General features: G+C 41.7%; 1 protein-coding gene across 2 annotated transcripts; it reads left to right on the top strand.

The window, feature by feature from the left end:
* Nucleotides 1–184: 184 nt before the first annotated feature.
* Nucleotides 185–16,874, top strand: inppl1b (inositol polyphosphate phosphatase-like 1b). Of its 2 annotated transcripts, none has more exons than XM_079631263.1 (28): nt 185–323; nt 1,111–1,287; nt 3,380–3,443; nt 5,101–5,239; nt 5,706–5,844; nt 5,984–6,124; nt 6,247–6,334; nt 7,902–7,991; nt 8,104–8,226; nt 8,318–8,432; nt 8,525–8,625; nt 8,697–8,799; nt 8,901–9,097; nt 9,257–9,374; nt 9,545–9,641; nt 10,542–10,680; nt 10,911–11,010; nt 11,146–11,234; nt 11,386–11,467; nt 12,330–12,416; nt 13,173–13,280; nt 13,423–13,511; nt 13,604–13,691; nt 13,899–14,054; nt 14,352–14,433; nt 14,555–15,362; nt 15,481–15,596; nt 15,726–16,874. In XM_079631263.1, exons 2-28 carry the CDS (start codon nt 1,151–1,153, stop codon nt 15,817–15,819), a joined length of 3,690 nt encoding a protein of 1,229 aa, XP_079487389.1. In that variant the 5' UTR covers nt 185–323; nt 1,111–1,150; the 3' UTR covers nt 15,820–16,874. The 2 variants fall into 2 exon arrangements, with proteins under 2 accessions (XP_079487389.1, XP_079487388.1); XM_079631262.1 differs by having other exon boundaries at nt 13,146–13,280.
* The last annotated feature ends 2,799 nt before the right edge of the window (nt 16,875–19,673 follow it).

Below are 19,673 nucleotides of genomic sequence, written 5' to 3'. Positions count from 1 at the left end.
GGGAGACGAAGAGAGAGGCTCGAGGAAGAGAGAGAGAGAGCTGGGAAGCCAACAAGGAGTGAGCGAAAAACAACTTGAAGAGTAGCACAGTTACGTAGATGATCTGAAGCTGTGAGCATATGACCGGGAGAGAACTGTAGAGACCGATTCAAAGCATGTGACCATGATTTAGTTACAATGTTATTGTGAATGGGATGGGATGGCTTATTCTGAAGTTCACCGGGAAGGATAGAAAGACAGAACGAGAGAGACTGAAAGTTCCTAAAGTGCTGTGCTCAGGTTCATGCACCACCAATGATGTGAGGTCACTTAGGGGAATTCAGGTTAGTGTTCTCATTTTTTTCTTCCTGCTCTTTCTTCCTCCTCTGCCATCTGGAGCTGTGAAGCACTTCCTTCCAGTTGCCGGGGGTCCTTACATTCCGATTTTACGTCTCCGTGACGACCCTCGTGGTTTTCCCTTGTGGAGTGCAGGCCTGGTTCTTACCCTAAAGCTTGTTGGCCAACCTCTGGCTGTAGTTAACTATCCTTTACAGGAGTTTGCAGACATCAGCTGAAGTTCTCAGAGGGGTGTTGCCTTGCCCTTATAAGGCGAAACCAACCGAGTGCAAAAGTATTTGAATTTGTGGTGGTAATACTACACTGCCTTTTCATGTCTGCAAGATCTGGAGCTGGTGCTTTTTCTTTACTCTTGGTTCCTCTTCTTGGATGCGTTTACACAGAGGATGTTCGCTGCCAGACAATAGGGACCTTTTGTCAGGGGGTGAGCAGCATGTGTATGGGCGCTCTGTCATGAGCTCTCACAAGTGGAGTCCGAACGACTCACGAGAGGAGAAAGGCCGGTCCTGGATCTGCCTTCTGGCCAAATACGCATCCTGCCTTTGAAAGGCACATGCTCATGGGAGGGAAAACTTATTAGATAGTGTAAACAAGAAGGTTTTTTGAGGCTGTAATGCTGCTAAATCTGACTTTGCATGCTTAGCTTCTGAAGAAGAGGGGATGACAGTGTGGACCTCCGGTTTTAGCATCACTGGAGATCAACAGTAACAGCATGAGATCTTTCACCTAACTTGTATTCAACAGGTCAGATTCAAACCTGTTTTTTGAAATTAGACTGTAGGAGACTCTACGAGAACACTCTTTTGAAAGCACCATGACAGCAGCGACTTGGTACCATCGGGACATCAGCCGTGTGCAAGCCGAAGAGCTGCTGGCCCATGCTGGGAGAGATGGCAGCTTCTTGGTGAGGGACAGCGAATCTGTGCCTGGAGCCTATGCCTTGTGTCTGCTGTAAGTACAACACCTTAATGCTGGAATACACTACACGACTTTTGCCTATAGATTTGCTGTCTGATGAGTCGACACTGGTTGCCAAAAGTCAGAGTCAGTTTGCAGATTGCAGGTTGAGAGAAAATCACGTAGTGGTTGGCACAGAGTTAATTTGTATAAGCTTGAGCTGATTTTAGAACACATATTGTTTTTATTTGTCACGCATTTCCTAGCAGAATGAGTTTGGCACCACACCCAGCTGTCTATCCGCAGCACTTCCGGGTGATGCACACTGACAATTTCATATCAATCGCAATAGTTAGTTACCAGGTATTGTCAAGAAGTCAATGAGCTATTGTAGCCATTTTCTATAGTCTGTGCTTGTGAGATGGATTTTACAGCCATGCGTCTGCCTTCCCCATCAAGTTTTAGCAGAATTTTGGCAAGACCTTTCAGATTGTTTAGTGCTGTCTATCTCAATGCATACAAGCTCCAGGAGATGAGACTCAGTCTACAGCAGCCCCTCTAGGCCCCACTTGGTCAGCTTTGTTCAGGCCCCAGTTTCCCCTGTTTTCCTCCTGTCTCTGGCCCCTGTAGGAGGGAATAGGCTCCAGTGACCGCACTGCTCTCTCTCTACTGCAGCCCACAGCCAGACACATTCCTGAAGGCTGAGCCCTCCAGCTTCAACTGCTCTCCCTACTTTCTTTCGTTCATTCTCTCTCATTTATTCTCTTTTTTGCTCATTGTCTGACTCTTGTTCATTCTTTCCCTTGCTCTTTAGCTCATCTCCTCTCTCTGAAACAGCTCACATGCAAATCATCCAATCACACAGTCACAGCCCACTTCCTCTGTGCTTTCTTCTCTTGTTTTACATTACCTGGAAACAATGAGGTTTCTAATTGTGTCTTCATTGGACTTGGTTGAATATGTGTTCCAGGTTCTGTGGATATGTGTTCCATATTTGAATGAGCACAAATTGTGGGTTATCTAACCTCTGATGGGCACAGAAATATGATCATGTATGATTTGACACACTGATGACCTCAGTGACCACATTAACAGGTGGAACTTTATTTTACTGTGGCCTTGCATATGGTATTGATAAGGTTTTACCCTACTTTCATTATCTATAATCTTACCCATGGTGACCATGTCCATGACCATGACATAACATCAATGACCAGTGTGGACACTTTGTTTCATTAAGCCACACAATGACCCATTTATGTGTACCACACGATCATACCATAGCTGAATTTCTATCAGTACAAGATATTTAATTGTCATTGAAAATGTTGATTTAAAGCTGACAAACTTTATATGGTGATATAGAACAGTTTGCATGTTTCTTTGATAAGATGTTTCTGAGAGAGTTTTACTGAAGATAAGAGCTAAGAGAAAAGTTGTATAAAGAAGTGCTTTACAGGGGTAGTTCACCCAAAAATGTGAATTTTGTCATCGCATTTCTCAAAATATCTTCTTTTGCGTGCCACAAAAAACAAAAAAACAAAAACACGTTTCTTATAGGTTTAGAATGACGTGAGGGTGAATAAATAATTTTTTTGTAATGAAAACACAATGAAAATGAAACTAAAACCCTATTTATGTGGTCACAGATGAATAATTGCCAAAAAATTATGTCATCATTTCCTCACCCTCATATTGTTCCAAACTTGTATGACTTTCTTTGTTCTGCTAAACACCAATTGAGAAATTTAGCAGAATGTCTGAGCTGTCTTCTGTACAAGCTGTCGAAATCCTAAAGAGGAAAAAGCACTATAAATGCACTATAAAAGCCCAAAAGCACAATGAATGTGGTCCATAAAACTTGTGCACTAATTTTAAGTCTTATGAAGCCATATGATAGCTTTGTGTGACAAATATACTGTAATTTAGGTTGCTAATCACTGAAAGTCTAGCTTGACAGTCATGTCACATTCACTTTCATTGTATGGTGAGCAGCAAACATCCTGCCTAATGTTTTCTTTTGTGCTCCATAGGAGGAAGACACTTTGATAGACACGAATGTTCATTTTTGGGTGAACTATGGCTTAAAGAATATTTATTTTACTGTACTGTCGTTGATTCAACAGTCTGTCCGTTTTGTACATAGATTCCAGCGACATGTTCATACATACCGAATCCTCCCCGATGCAGATGGACTATTGGCTGTGCAGGTGAGAAGACAAAGGGTCTGCTAATCATATCCTGGCAGGATTACCTTTTCATGAATTTAAAATTTCACATGCAAATTGCTTGACATTCATTGTTACTTTCACTTCTTAAAGAAGCAGAAGAAAAAAAAAAGAAGCAGTCTTCTTGTCTGCTGTCTAGAAGCATGCAGCTACGTGGTTTGAAAATGACCTCAGTGGCATTGCTGTCAATAAAATGTTTCACACAGATTCCTCCAGCACCCACGCTTCAGATCCAGTGAAGAATGACTGGAATGGGTTTGTCTGTCTGTGTGGAGATTAAAATATGTGTGACATAAATGTTTCTGGGCATGCAGCAGTGCTAGATGCATTGTGGATCTTTTGTACTCTTTACTGCATGGATCAGGCATGTTGGTCTGTTTCATTTAGAAACACTCTTCTAAAACGGTTAGTGTTTTTAAAGGTGACTTTAAAATGCCGGATTCCTAAAGCACAGAATTAATACAATAACACAGACACAAGTCATATTAAGTTGTTTAAGTGTTGTTTAAGTATTTCTGTTGTAAAACAGAGTAATTTTCTGAATTTTCTCCCCCTCTCAGTGTCTGATTTCTTTTAATCGCTTTTCAAGAGCTGCACTCTTGGAAGGAAAACGTTCTGCTATATAGAGATTTTAGGGGAAATAATTGAACGTTTTTGCCAAAATGGCTTCATTGACCCTACTTTGAAAATACAAGCTTCTAAAAAAAGCCATTCAAAGAGCGGGTTATTTTATTTGTCATGATGCCTGATGGTTTAAGTGTGTGTGTGTGTGTGTGTGTGTGTGTGTGTGTGTGTGTGTGTGTGTGTGTGTGTGTGCCCTTGTTTGCACAGTGGGTAGCTGGCCAGTGGCTGTTTGTGGTATGTAGAGTTTGGCAGACGCTAGAATGAGAGCATCATAATGTAATTGTATCTTTGGTCCATAAAGCGGAAAAACTTAAATGTTTTGGGAGTTACCCTACCTAGACCAACTTCTTGTTGTGGCAAACCTAGCAATTCTGCATTTTCTGCCTTCCTTTTTTAGTTTACTCAGGATATAGAGTCTCAAATTATTTTTGGGTCACACTTTAGATTAGGGTCCAATTCTCACTATTAACTAACTATTAACTATGACTTTTGCCTCAATAAACTCCCAATTACTGCTTATTAATAGTTAGTTGGGTAGTATTGGATAGGATTAAGGGATGTAGAATATGGTCATGACTCATGCAGAATAAGGCATTAATATGTGCTTTATAATAACTAATATCCTAGTAATATGCAAGCTAATAAGCAACTATTAATAGTGAGAATTGGACACTATATTGATCTGTCAAAATTCCAAATATTTGTAGTTTAATAAAAAGTTTGCCAAATCTGAAATATAAATAAATTATAAAATGTAGTGAACAAAAAAAGTAAAAAAGTATATGCTTTTGATTATACAATTATTTATATGCTTTTGATTTTTCATGCTTTTGATTATACAATTATTCCTGTCAATCTTTTACTACACCACTGTTCCCTTTCCAACCTCCCTTAATCATGAAAGAATTGTGAAATTATGTAATGCGCATTTCAAATCCTCATGTTGTCCTGCTGTATATTTGATCTGTGAATCTGTTTGCCTTTATGTGTTGGGTTGTGTGTGTTTTCATTGCAGGCCACCCAGGGAGTGCAGGTGAATTGTTTCCGTACTCTTGGTGATTTAGTTGTGGGGTATCAACACCCTCACAAAGGTCTGGTGGCCCCTTTGCTTTACCCTGTTACGCGTGAATCAGACCCCAACGATGAGAGCTCAGGTAAGACAGGAGCATAGGTGGACTCCAGACACCTTTTAAAATGGACAAATACAAGAATCTTTGCTGAAAAATTGTCCAGAAGCTCATAATTTAGAAGTAGATATAAATGAAAAATAACTATTTGAAGGAGTCAGATGTGAACACAGTAACAGTGCAGCTGTGAATGATTCCGAACCAAATTTTGATTGGTTCACTAAAAAGAAGCAGTTTAAATGAGTCATTTGTTTGCAAATCGGACATCATGGCTTAAGCTATGTTTGTTGTTGCAGAAAATACTGTGGTGCGCGGCTGATATATTTTTGTCAAACATTTTTATTCTTTGTCGCATTTGCGACCATTTAATCCGCAGCCTGCTGTTAGCAAAGTGTATATTATATTTTGTGTGGTATTTTGCTGTGACACAGTTCTACCCACAGGCACAACATAACATTTTTTAAGCTTACATAGAGGTGTCTTCTCGTTAAAGATGGTGACGATGAGAAGCCAGGTTCAACATTTGCCACCCCTCCACCACACGCAATGTCCCCTGCAGGCCACCCTCCACCTCCCAGTTCAGCAGCCCCTCATTTACTTCTGCAGAAGCTTCAGGAGCTCCGCCCAAATAGGTACATTCATTTACACCTGACCTATGGATCAATCTCAAACTTTTGGATCACATCACAAAACACTGTCTGTGCTCGTAAAGAAATGTGTGAACACTATTGCCACTTTTACAGCTCATTGTACCAATGTTTACCTCTGCAGTTTAGGCTGCGAGATCATCCCATTACTAGATGAGTATCTGCATGGCAATGTGTGTAAGGACCTGGAGAATGTGAAAGGGGGCGCCTCAGGACTGCAACACTTTCAGTGTATCCTCAGTCGTGCATGTGACAGTCTGCACAGGTGCTGTTTCTCTAACATCACATGTCCTTTCACACACTGCTGCAATTATTTGAAAGAAGAACATTTGAACAATGACTGTTACATGTCCTGGCAAAACGTAATCCCTGATTTGTTTATCACAGTGAGATTGACCAGACACTGTCTAGTTTGGAGACTTTGGCGAAAGTGTTTGATCATCCTAGCGGCCATCTCACATTTCCCACAATGCAGGTACATGTTGGTTGTACACATACATAAGGCTAATATAGTAAGCTACTATTTTTAATCAATGTCTTTAGTTTGCTTCACACGCAACATTTTTATAAAGGATTGTACACTGTGTGGCTGATACTGTATATGGAGCCAGAACAACAGATTCAAAGTTTTATTACATGTTTAAACAGGAATGGGATCTTTGCTGGTCTTTGCAAAGATAAACATCACCATTACTATTGCGCATTCTTATTAGAGATCTGAACAAAGCCCTGACCCTAAATATAAAAACTTTGTGTATAATTGGTCCTTCGTCGTTTGTACTACAGACATAAATAATTGGTCAAATCATGCAGCTCGTTGAGGAAAGGTTTTCCGATTACCTTTAAGTGATCTGACTGACTTATTTTCGCTGGTGGATGTTTAAATCAGTGGAAAAAGTCCCTTAGACCAATGGTTCTCGACATTTTTTATTCGAAAGTCCATCATCGTCCTGCACAATATTCATTGATATTCATTCCTCTTATATTTATACTGTAATTATGATAAAGTTGCTTGTTTTCAAACTTTTTTATCAACAGAAACTGTGGGTGTTATATTAATTAACAACTATTTATTTTGTGTTTTGAGAAAAGACTATACTGTATATCCTGATTGTATGTTTTTAGAATTTCAATGAAGTTTTATTATATTAAAGGGATGGTTCGGAGTAATTTCAACCTAGGGTCCTTTGCACCATGACCTCGAGCCAAACACCCCCCCAGAAGTTTTTTTTCCCTTTGTCGAACATTATTAAAGTTAGAGTTTATTTAGCGATATCAGCCGAATGGCTTAGTACAGGCGCTAATGGATCCGAATGTTGTATCTCATAAATTACCCCACTAATAATGCCCGGAATGGTACCAAACTTCTACAGTAGTACAAATAGGTTCTGTACTCATAAAACGAGGCATTGTAAAGTTTGTAAGTACATCAAGAGTTTATTTAAATAACACTTGTCTGATGGCTTGCTACCGCTAACATGGACGTCGAGGTCACTTCAGTGATTTGGGAAAACACTGATCACCTGGTGTTGCTGAAAAAGTTTTTTGGTATATCCAAATTTTTTTAAATTATTTTTTCCGAAGTGTTGACAACTTAGTGTTAACTCATAATTGTTGCAAACTGGTACTATCAACCAAAACCCGTTGTTACTTTACATCCTTATGCATTGCTTTCTGCTAGGACTTTTATGGGCTTTTCCAAAATCACTGAAGTGACCTCGACGTCCATGCTTACGACGTCCATTATGCTTACACCCTATTAGGGATCAGAATATCATAGAACGGAACTTTGAGCTATTTTGACTTTAGCCAGTAAACAATAATATAGCAAACACCCAGAACACCTTTGCAACCTCACAGCACACCTTAGCAACAGCTTAGTAGCATAATGCACAAACCACAGCACCCTAGACTTGTGCATAGGTGATTTCTCCATGAGCTAGCAGTGCAAAGACAACAGCATCTTCCACGAAGCAAGTTTTGGGTCTAATGCTCTGCTTTTCATCATATTGCTGTTTTCTCATTAACTCTCTCTTCATTAGAATACAGGAACGAGTCCTGAAGAAAACATGGATAATCTACTTCGCAAGCTCACTACCCTCTGTAACCTGTTGTCTTCTCTGGAGAAGAGGGTAGAGACACACATGAAATATAAAAACAGCATGCACAAGCACAAGCACACACAAACATGTCATCTTTATGCATTTCTTAAAAATAATGCTAGCAATGTCATGTCTTTTTCAGGTTCTTAAAGCTTTGCAAGAAGCTGTAACCAATCACAACTTATCTTTGCAACCAGCCACTCATCCTGAGGCAGTAACAGCTAACAAAAAGCAGGCCCGACCCAATCCCGTCCACAGCTTTCAGGTAGCACAATATCAATTTCTTCCTCAAAGTGCTAATAATTTAATTATGAAAGTGTGTGCATTTATTTATGTGCATGTGTTTGAATGTCAAGGTCAAGGTGGTCAGGTATGGCAGGCAAACAGTGTCGGTAGACATAGATGCAGGAGTGCTGCTATTTGACAAGAAGTCTGGCTCATTTGGTGTGGAGACTGTCACACACAACAGGAGTGAGTTAACCTTGCCTTGAAAACATTACTTACTTTAGTCTCTATTATTATAATGCAAGGCTAGTAAATGCCGTCTAATGCGTTTGTTTTAGTCGTGCAGTTGGTAAAGTTTCAGAAAGGCCCTGCCAAACTGAAGATGGTCGTTGACAGTCTTCACAACCCACCGAGAGAACTGGTGTTTGAGAGCATAAAGGTGAGGGGAAAAGACTTGAATTGGCTTACCTTAAATGTCCTGAATCTAAAGTACTGATGTATCTTCACCAGAAGCGCGAAGCCTTCTGTCGACTGCTGCAGCTTATGAAGGCTGCTCACTCTCAGCAGTCTGAGCTTGATGTCATCTCTGTGTTTGTGGGCACCTGGAATATGGGTATCAATATACAATATATAATTAGTCATAAAATACTGTATATTATGGCTTCAACACCTGCAACAAGATGTTTTATTGTTGTATCTGTATTTTGCCTGCAGGGGACACTCCACCACCTGCTTCACTGCAGACTTGGGTTACTTGCTGTGGTCTGGGTCTCACCCCAGATGAGTCCATTGCCTCTCTGCCTCATGATATATATGCAATGGGCACTCAGGACAACCCGCAGGGCGAGAAAGAGTGGGTTGAAAACGTCAGAGCCACGCTTCGGAGTGCAACCAACATCGACTTCAAACAGGTCTAACATTATAAAAATCTAAATCTTCATAGACCAGAGCACTGCGTTTCTTTTTCTTAAGTGATCATGTATCTATATTACTCATTTGATTAGATTACATTTGAGTGTGTTACAATAGTGCGAGGAGATTATGAGTGTGTTTTGTGTTTCCTCCTGTAGGTGGCAGTACAGTCCCTTTGGAATATCAGACTGGCTGTGTTTGTAAAACCAGAGCATGAAGGATGCATCAGTCAAGTAAACACCGCTAGTGTAAAAACTGGCCTGGGGAACACGCTTGGTACAAATCTTCTTTTTTTAAACTAACAAACAAACAAACACACTCACTAATGAACTAACTCTCCTTTCCCCCTCTTTTCTCACCTCCTTTGTATTTTGTAGCCAAGTAAAACAAACCAAGTGATAAATAAATCTGATAAAGAATAATCTGTTTTGTCTTGGTGGTTACAGGAAATAAGGGAGCAGTAGGAGTTTCTCTTCTCTTTAACGGCACCTCAATGGGCTTTGTGAACTGCCATCTGACTTCTGGTAGTGATAAAGCACTCAGGTATTCACACACACATATATTTATATTAGAGCGGTGGATCTTCAACTTTTTCAGGTGGCAGACCACTTCAACAGAAAAAAAAATTGCAGACCACATAACAGCCCAAATTTTTTGTACATGTTATCTTTCAGGATGGAATACACTATATGAATTTCAAAATCTGAACAGTTTTTAAAACACTATGGTGTCATACACTTTCTGACTTTGTAAATTATTTCAGAGGGAAAGACTGGGCATAATACAGTAAACAAGGATCACAACCTGTCAGACATTAAGGTCGTTCAAACTTGTGGAGAAATATTCACTTTTATGAACAATCTACACTTTTATGTAACCATTATGGCCATCTTGAAGAAAAAAAATAGATTGACTAACTTTTAAGACTAGTCTAAGCAGTTTATGAAACTGAGAACATTGTGTTTACTATGTCTTGTGCACTCCTGTTTAAAAGTTTGGGCCCAGTTAGAGTTTTTTAAAGAAATGAATACTTTTATTCAGCAAGGACTCATTAAGTTGATCAAAAGTGACACTAAAGACTTGCATTGTCACCAAAGATTTCCATTTCAAATGAATGCTGTTCTTTTCACCATTATGTTCATCAAAGAATAAAAAAAAGTTTTGAACACTGATAATAATAAAACATTTATTCTTAAGCACCAAATCAGGACATTAATTTATATATGGATCAGAATAATTTCTGAAGGATCTCCTGATACTATAATAATTTTTTTTTAAACATTATCACTGCTTATTCATGTTTTGATCAAATTAGTTTAGCCTTGGTAAGCATAAGAGACTTTTTTTTTTTTAAACGTTGAAGAAATATTACTGACCTCAAGCTTTTGAATGATAACTTAAGTGAGAGTGTCTATTTTGCATTGGTCCTCTTTATTTTCTTAGGAGGAACCACAACTTCCAAGACATCCTCAGACTTTTGTCTCTTGGAGAAAAGCAGCTCAGCACTTTTGACATTAGCCTTCGTTTCAATCATCTCTTTTGGTGTGGAGACCTCAACTACCGCCTGGACCTGGATGCACTGGTTACACAGCTTATATCTGCTTTATTTCTGTGTAGATATTAGTCACTCCAGCTTAACTTATTCCTGCTCACTGCTTTTTATTAACTGTGATCTATAGCCCTTTAACCGTTGCTCCAAGGAGACCTATTCAATGCATTAAGTGCATTGAATAGTTGTTCTGTGAATACTTGTGCTCACTTATATCATATATTGAAGGTCAGGTGTCCCTGACCGAGGCCTCTCTTTTGCAGGACATATTGAAGCATGTTTCAAAGCGAGAATTTGAGGAGCTGATGTGTGCAGACCAATTGACTAGAGAGCGGCACAGAAGAAAGGCCTTTTTTAACTTTAGTAAGAACAGCGGCTGCTCTTCCTCTCCCATGGACAACACACATGAAATCAATCAACAAAGTTACACAGCAACATGTGGGCCAAAAAAAAAAGCATTAACAGATACTTTATTTTGTTCTTGCTCTCTCTGTTAAGAGGAGGAGAAGATTTTGTTTCCCCCCACCTATCGGTATGAACGTGGTTCTAGAGACTGTTATCTGTGGCAGAAATACAAGTCCAGTGGGGTAAGACTTTCTATTTCATTTATTCTGTTTATTCTAAAGGCCCTACGAATCAAAATCGGTGATATGATTGGGATTATCATGTGTAACAACACAGATTACAATTACTAATCTTAATTACTATTTGTGTTTTTAAAACCTAAACTTTCTTTAGGTGCAAGTCAATGGGCCCTCATGGTGTGACAGAGTTCTTTGGAAGTCCTACCCAGAGTCTCACATAACCTGTACCTCATATGGTATATTTCATTTCTTTCACTTCTTATTCTCAAGTGTTTGTCAAATCATATAAAATAGGAATAATGTAGCAGCTGCAGCTATACATGTGTTGTAGTTGTTTAGTGCATTAAATGTATATAATACATGAAGTGGCTAGACAAACTCCTTTGTTGGTCTGCACTTTAGCTTTAGGGGAGAAATTAAAACATTGGACTGGTATTTTTGTAGCATTTTGGAATGAGATGTGTGTACTCTGCACAACAAAGATTTACTTTGGGTACGATTGTAGGTCTGTGGTCCATGATCAGAGTCATATCCTGTCTGTCTGTCTGCTCTAAACATGTGAATTCAGCCTCCTCAGTGAAGGCCTCACACATATATTATGCCAGTGTATATGATCACGAACACTGACCAAATGCATAGTATTTTATAACTACCTCACATTAATTAACTTTTTTAATGGAAGCATTTTATGCGATGGGAATTTGAAGTGCAATTCAGAGGATGGTTTGTATGCTTGAAGTCTCATTACATAAAAAATCTCCACATTACATAAAAACTCTCCACACCAATTGTAGCAAAATACATTTCACACTGCAGGACTCTGAGTCACAGACAGGTCCAGATATTTATCATGCTATATATATCTATATCTATATATATATATAATATCTCACTGGCATCGGCAATGGATTGGCACTTCTCTCAGAATACGTCTCTTTGATTCGTAGATTACGCACTTTGTTGCGTCTTTTGCAGCGATTTCGACAAAACTGCTGGCGAATGAAAATCAGGGCTAGTGTGTACCTGGCGTAAATGGCAACAAATGCATGTAATAATAAAACAAATATTTAAAATTGATTGTTTGGTTCTGTTCATCAGGATGCACAGACGACATCTTCACTAGTGATCACTCTCCTGTTTTTGCAACTTTTGAAGTCGGTGTAATATCACAGTTTCCCAGAACAGGTATGGAGTCTTTTCAGTTTTTGTCTTTGATAATGACGTTTTTGACCTTTAAGTCATTTCATAACTCAAGGAGTTATATTAAGGGTTGCTGAACATGCATTTCATTAAGGAACCACCATTTCCCTTTACCACTAAACACACATTTTTCAAGGCTGGTTCATTTTAACAGCACCAACATGAGAAAGCCCTAAAACTATTTAAGCTTTTAGAAAACAAGGGTTAGTGGACCCAAAAAGTAAAATTCTGTCATTTGTTATTCACGCTTATGCCATTCCAAACCATATTATAAACACAAATACAAATATTTTAATAAAACCTGAGAGCTCAGAACAAACATCAGTGGTTCTCATATATCAAGCAATCACATTTTAGCTTTCATTTACCATATTTGATGTGTCCGTTGTATGTTCTTTGATCAGTTTTTATTGAATGAAAGCCTACATTAAATCTGTTTTTTAACTTTGACACATCAAAGTTTTAATATAATGGACTTTCAATTGAGGGACAGAAATCTCTCACATTGATTAAAACTAACTTCATTTGTGTTTCGAAGATGAACAAAAGTCTTATGGCATTTGTAACACTTGAGGGTGAATAAAGGATAACAGAATTTTATTTAGGTGAAATATCCCTTTAACAAATACACATCAGCTACCAAAATAGAACAAGTATTTTTTTTTTATTGAATATGTGTTTACTGTTTCACTTAGTGTCATGACCATGTCACAGTCCTTTTTTCCATCTTTGTGGATGTAGACTCAGGTTCAGAGAGAGCCAGCATTGAGCTGGAGGTGATTGAGGCCATAGTGAAAACAGCTAGCAAGGCCAAGTTTTTCATCGAGTTCCACTCCCGCTGTCTAGAAGGTATAAGGTATCTTTTGTGCAATCAGGCTAGCGATCATGCAATGCTTTGTTGCTAGTCTGTTTCCTTTTGAAATGTCAGGAGATCAAGAGATAATTGTGACAGTTCTTTTTTTGGTAACTTTATGCTTCTCCTTCTGTTTAGAGCCTCGCCGTTCTGCCGAGAATGACTCACAGTGCTGTGAGGTGCCAGGGTTTCTCAAACTTGGCTGGTCTTCCAAACAGTTTCCCAAGGTTGTGATAGAGATAATTTGGCTCAGTATGATGATCAGATTTGACAGTTTTGGTTGGTAAATCAAATCTCTTTTGCCTTTTCCTTTTCTCAGTTCCACCCAGTTCTCTCAGATTTAGAGCATCTCCGGGATCAGCATTTGCTGTTGTCTGTGAAGTCATGTGACGGCTTTGAGTCATACGGTAAATGGTCAAGCTCATCATGCCTGTTTAAATGAAATTTCTCTGAAACAGTGGTTTGGTTTTTAGAAACCATTACCTCATAACAAACTACATAACACATACTCGTATTTATGGTGAATCAAGGGCACTTTGTTGAACTCCTTAATGCTGTTGAATCACTGTGGTCATATTGATTGAATATGTAATGGGAGTTATATACCATTACAGGCGAGTGCTGTGTGCCTCTTCGCTCGGTAACAGGGAAATTATCGGATCCATTTGAGACATGCTTGACTCACAGAGGAGAGGAGATGGGCTCTATTCGAGGACGAATCAGGGTCTATGTACCACCAGACCGCCGAAAGATCCGGGAAAGGGTCTATGGTGGGTTAACCACATGGCATTATCACAATATCACTTCTTCAAATTTGCCCTGGACACCTTTTCCCCTTAAATTTCTTTCTGCTTTAGTTCCTCCTCTGCTTTGGATCTGTTTTTACTTTTCTATCTACCATGGCTTCCTCTTTTGGCTCCCTGCTGCCTGATCTTGTCCAGATGCATCCTGACATTCACTGAAATATGACTCTTAAAGTGATACACACAAAACATCCAGTGGCTCTGCCACAGACGTCTACAAAATTTAAACAGTTTGACACAAGTCATGTCTTCTGCACATTACAGAGTGGCTCTGTATTGAGAAGGATGAGAAGGAAATGACGAAGGACCATTTGTCTCGCCCTTCGTCCTGTGCATTCCCTACCCAGTGAGTTAAAAATGAGCCCTAAGCTAATATTGTTTACTTCATCTATGGTAAAGCATTTTTATTCACACACTTCCACTAGCCTTTTCCATTGGATGACTTACACTTCATGTTCCCACTATAGAGCACCATCAGCCCCGTATATGGCAGCTCCAAACAGCTACACCAATCCTGCATACTTCATCTTTGAGGGGTTGCCTGTGTTGCAGAGAGTCGAAGAAATTCCCTCACCCAGCAAAGAATCACAATTAGAACGGGTCAAAGGAAGCGTGATACAGCTCCCTAGAGTGACTGGAGGTCACAGCCATGCCAAAAGGTCTGCTCGGAGATCCGACTTCACAGAGATTGATATTCCTGGCTCCTTAGCACCCTATACACCATCTTGTGAGACTCAAAATGAACTGTCGTTGACTGCGTCCTCTTATCAGCTTTTCCCAGGTCCAGATGTTCCTAATACATCCCCAAATCAAAGACACACCACATCCTCAAATCCATCTTTACAGTTAGAGTCCCATCATATCAATATGAGACAGGGTCCAGTATTGTCAGTCAAAAAACTCACAAACTCCTACATGAACCATTCTGTTTTTTCCCGGGACATACAGACACCACTCAAAGAAAAAGTCAGAAAGGACTATCACAGGCTGCATCAAGGCAGACCCATGCCAATGCAAAATGGACCAAAGCTAAACCCCTATATGTCCTCAAGGGTTCCCCTCCATGAATCCTCTGTACCCTGGATTGCAGGGCAGCCAACTACAGCTTCAGGAGACAACTCACTTACAGCTCTCCAAATTGCTAAATCACTAAGTGAGGTGGATTTTCAGCCAGTAGACAGAAAGTACCAATTTCATGAAATGTCGTCTCAGCTAAGGCATCATGGGTATGATTATGGTTTAGCTAATGAAAGAAACTACAGCTGGGAGAAAGAGGTGAGCTAGGAAGTTTTCAGTTATGGATTATATTGTTCAGTAAACTATGTAAATATGGACTTTAGGATTAGCTTTCTGGTTTAGCTTTGATAGATACAAAGCCAATGTGTCTCTGCAGGTGTCAGTCTTACATGGAGCCCCAGAAACCGTGCGGGAGCTGCTCAGTACTCTGGGTTTGCAGCGTTACACGCTAGACCTCAGCCGCAATGGTTGGGATGATCTTGATTACTTCAGGTAAGGTTGATGTTGATGTGATGTGGTGACATTTTTTAAATAGATTGTCTTCCTTACTTAATAACTCTAAGCAGCAATAGTGCTTTGTGAACAAATACGTTGCCAAAAATTAGTTATTTTCTCCTGCAGTGGTATTACAGAGGAGGAGCTGTGTACAGCGGGTGTGTCTAACCCATCTCATCGACGAAGAATCTTGGAGAACCTTCCCAAGATCTGGGACTGAACACAAAGAGCCTGAGAGACTATCAGGTGTCATATCAGGAGACTATCAAATGACAAGTTCAATATTTGCATTCCTAATACATATCCATATTCCTTTGTAATTTAAAAAAATGTAATTCCTTTCATAAAAAAGCTGATTACACCAAGTGTTCATCCTGTCCCTTTGGTCCTAAACATACAGTGTGGAATAAACTACAGTCCAATACATGCTTCTAACAATCCAAACAAATCATATATATCACAAAAACACAGACTCTTTAATTGTTTATTCTATGTTGAGCATCTTGATACTTATACGTAGATACTGTGTATATAATAGCAAAGTCATATCCTAGTCTTATCTAAGCATTAGTTGTGAAATGTTACTTTGTGGTTCAGTACCTTGCCTGGTGACTGTAACACAGCTTGCCTTTATCCCTGTTTTGAGCCTAGCTCCTGTATTTATTCATAAGAGACCCCAAGCTATATACTACCTTGAAAGCGCATAAACCAACTGTTTGCTAAAGGAGTCAGCTGGTCCTTTTAAGAGGAATACCTATTTTACTGTTTACCACAGGGATTTAATTGCTGTTCTCCCCTTTACTTAAGGAGATAAGCTCATGGAGGTTTAATGCTTACTTGAACAAACATAATGATTTCCAGTATAGTCTAACATTGCTGGATCAACTGTAAATATTACCTTCAAAATCAGGTAACATAATAATAACAACTGTTCACATTTGTTTTCTGACCATTGAAAGTGTAACCAGATTTTCCACAGAGATTGAATACAAACTGTAAAATTCAGTGTACATGTCATTTTATTTGCTTTTTAGTCTTATCAAACTATGAAACTATTAAGGCAAACTAGCTATGTTCTAATTTATGACGCTAACTTGATGTTAAGTGCTTTCTTCCACCTCCACAGTCCTATCCTCTTTTTATCCAAGTAGTGCTTTATACTTGCATTTTTATATTTGTAATTTGATAAATTATGTAATATTATCTTTGGATTATAATGATGGTTTTATAAAGTCTCAGAAAAAAGTGATTAAAGGGTGTTTTTGAATTTAAGTCAAATACTATTCAGTGTCGATATTTGATCATTTTTAAACTTGAACAAATGTGCTACAGAAGGTTGTTTGTAGAAACATTTGAGGACTATGTTTGCGTTGGGGTATTAGTGTTTTTGACTCTTAGACATATTAAAGGGCCTGTTTACACTTGGTCACTTCATGCACCTTCTGTGATCGGATTGCTATCCGATTGTGATAAGATCGGGTGTAAATGCATTCGAGGAGGAAATTAAATACGATTGCTCAAACCACATCAGGACGAAACTAGACCAGTCTAAAGCTACATTCACACTGTCAGTTCAAATCCGATTATTTGTATATCCGTGTCATGAAACACCCAACACAGAGGGATCCAAGTGCAGCGTGAGTTTAATTCAGGGTAGTCAGACAGGCAAGGGTCACAGACAGCAAAACACAGCATAGGAGACAAGGCAATACTCAGAGTCCGATAAACAGGCGAGAAGACAGAGGCAGGCGGCAGACGACACGGAATCCAGGAAACAGGCGATGGGTCAGATACACAGACAGGACTAGACTTGGAAAAGCATGGTGATGTCTACAAAAGTAAAACAAGACTACGCAACCGGTAATAGTGTGAGTGGGGTATAAATGTGTGTGGAGCTGTGAGTGGAAACTAGATGCAGGTGAGAGAGTGATCAGTGGAAACAGGTGTGTGCGTGAACAGTCCAGGGTGTGTGCGTGAACAGTCCAAGGGAAGGAAGTGCAGAGGTGGAGCGCCCTCTCGTGGCACTCGAGGGCAATCCAGCCGAACATCGTCACATAACCCCCCCTTTAAGGAGCGGCTTCCAGACGCTCTAAAGAAGATCCAGGCGGGGGGCAGAGCGAAGACTATCCTGGGGGAGGGATGGAGGGCCAGGCCCGTGCAGGGGAACGGGACCAGGACACAGGCAAGGCGGGCCTGGGCCATGGAGCGTGGGCGGAGCAGGGCGTGCCGGCGGCCAGGGCGGAGCAGGGCGTGACGGCGGCCAGGGCGGAGCAGGGCGTGACGGCGGCCAGGGCGGAGCAGGGCGTGACGGCGGCCAGGGCGGAGCAGGGCGTGACGGCGGCCAGGGCGGAGCAGGGCGTGACGGCGGCCAGGGCGGAGCAGGGCGTGACGGCGGCCAGGGCGGAGCAGGGCGTGACGGCGGCCAGGGCGGAGCAGGGCGTGACGGCGGCCAGGGCGGAGCAGGGCGTGACGGCGGCCAGGGCGTGACGGCGGCCAGGGCGGAGCAGGGCGTGACGGCGGCCAGGGCGGAGCAGGACGTGGCGGCGGCCAGGGCGGAGCAGCACGTGACGGCGGCCACGGTGGAGCAGGACGTGACGGCGGCCACGGTGGAGCAGGACGTGACGGCGGCCACGGTGGAGCAGGACGTGACGGCGGCCACGGTGGAGCAGGATGTGTTGGTGGCCAGGGTGGAGCAGGATGAGTTGGTGGCCAGGGTGGAGCCCACTCAGGCTTCCCTGGATGTGAAGACCTCTCGGGCAGCCATGGCAGAGAAGACCCCTCAGGAGACCATAGCGGCACGACCTTCATGGTCCCCTCGTGGAGCCTACTGCCCCCCCCCCCAAAAATACTTGGAGGAACCTACGGGGACAAAGACTGAAACAAGATCTGACAAGGGCTCTGGGACTGACAAGGGCTCTGGGACTGACAAGGGCTCTGGGACTGACAAGGGCTCTGGGACTGACAAGGGCTCTGGGACTGACAAGGGCTCTGGGACTGACAAGGGCTCTGGGACTGACAAGGGCTCGTCGATGCTGACGTGAAGCTCTGACTCGTCGTGGTTGACGTGAGGCTCAGGTTCGTTGATGCTGACGTGAAGCGCGGGTTCGTCGAGCGCGGTCTCGGCTGGGCTGACGTGAAGCTCATGTTCGTCGAGCGCGGTCTCGGCTGGGCTGACGTGAAGCTCATGTTCGTCGAGCTTGGTCTCGGTTGGGCTGACGTGAAAATCTGGCAGGACCTGAAGATTCTCCATCTTACCCACAGTGAGAGCTGAACCACTCAGTAGAAGGGCCATGTTCATATACTGCATTAAAGTCCCGTGAGGATCATGGATGGGCATCAGTGACCGGAGCGGTTCAGACAGTCCTCCGCGGAAAAAGATCATCAGACACTCGGCGCTCATTAGCGTGAAACGCGCCAGTTCAACAAACTCCTCAACATACCACTCAATCGATTGATCTCCCTGCTGGAGTCGCATGATCTCAGCTCCCGTATCCGTGTGGTACTTCACTGGGCGAGCTTTACGTGGAAACGGGACCGGTTCAGGGCTGACAACAGTGGAGACGGGTTGAAACTGTGATGGTCCCGGTGGAGGAACATGAAGACCGCAAACCATCTTGGCCAACCTCTCCAGCGACGAGGTGAGTTCGTCCAGTTGATCCTGGTGTACGGTGCTCAGACCCGAACTGACTGACTGGGAGGCATACAAGGCTGACATGCTGCTGGATCTGGTTGTGGCGTAGTCTTCTGTCATGAAACACCCAACACAGAGGGATCCAAGTGCAGCGTGAGTTTAATTCAGGGTAGTCAGACAGGCAAGGGTCACAGACAGCAAAACACAGCATAGGAGACAAGGCAATACTCAGAGTCCGATAAACAGGCGAGAAGACAGAGGCAGGCGGCAGACGACACGGAATCCAGGAAACAGGCGATGGGTCAGATACACAGACAGGACTAGACTTGGAAAAGCTTGGTGATGTCTACAACAGTAAAACAAGACTACGCAACCGGTAATAGTGTGAGTGGGGTATAAATGTGTGTGGAGCTGTGAGTGGAAACTAGATGCAGGTGAGAGAG

The sequence above is a fragment of the Phoxinus phoxinus genome, assembly GCF_949152265.1.
Source record: "Phoxinus phoxinus genome assembly, chromosome: 12".
In the NCBI taxonomy this organism is placed as follows: Eukaryota; Metazoa; Chordata; class Actinopteri; order Cypriniformes; family Leuciscidae; genus Phoxinus; species Phoxinus phoxinus.
Note: the sequence above shows the minus strand (reverse complement) of the source record. Positions and strands in the feature narration are given on the sequence as shown.

What these genes read in the sequence shown, in the direction of transcription:
- inppl1b (XM_079631262.1), top strand. Translation starts at nt 1,151, where the DNA reads ATGACAGCAGCGACTTGGTACCATCGGGACATCAGCCGTGTGCAAGCC. An exon ending in GGTAGTGATAAAGCACTCAG is followed by an intron (nt 9,642 to 10,541) that starts GTATTCACACAC and finishes TTATTTTCTTAG; the next exon opens with GAGGAACCACAACTTCCAAG. An exon ending in ATCACAGTTTCCCAGAACAG is followed by an intron (nt 12,417 to 13,145) that starts GTATGGAGTCTT and finishes ACCATGTCACAG; the next exon opens with TCCTTTTTTCCATCTTTGTG.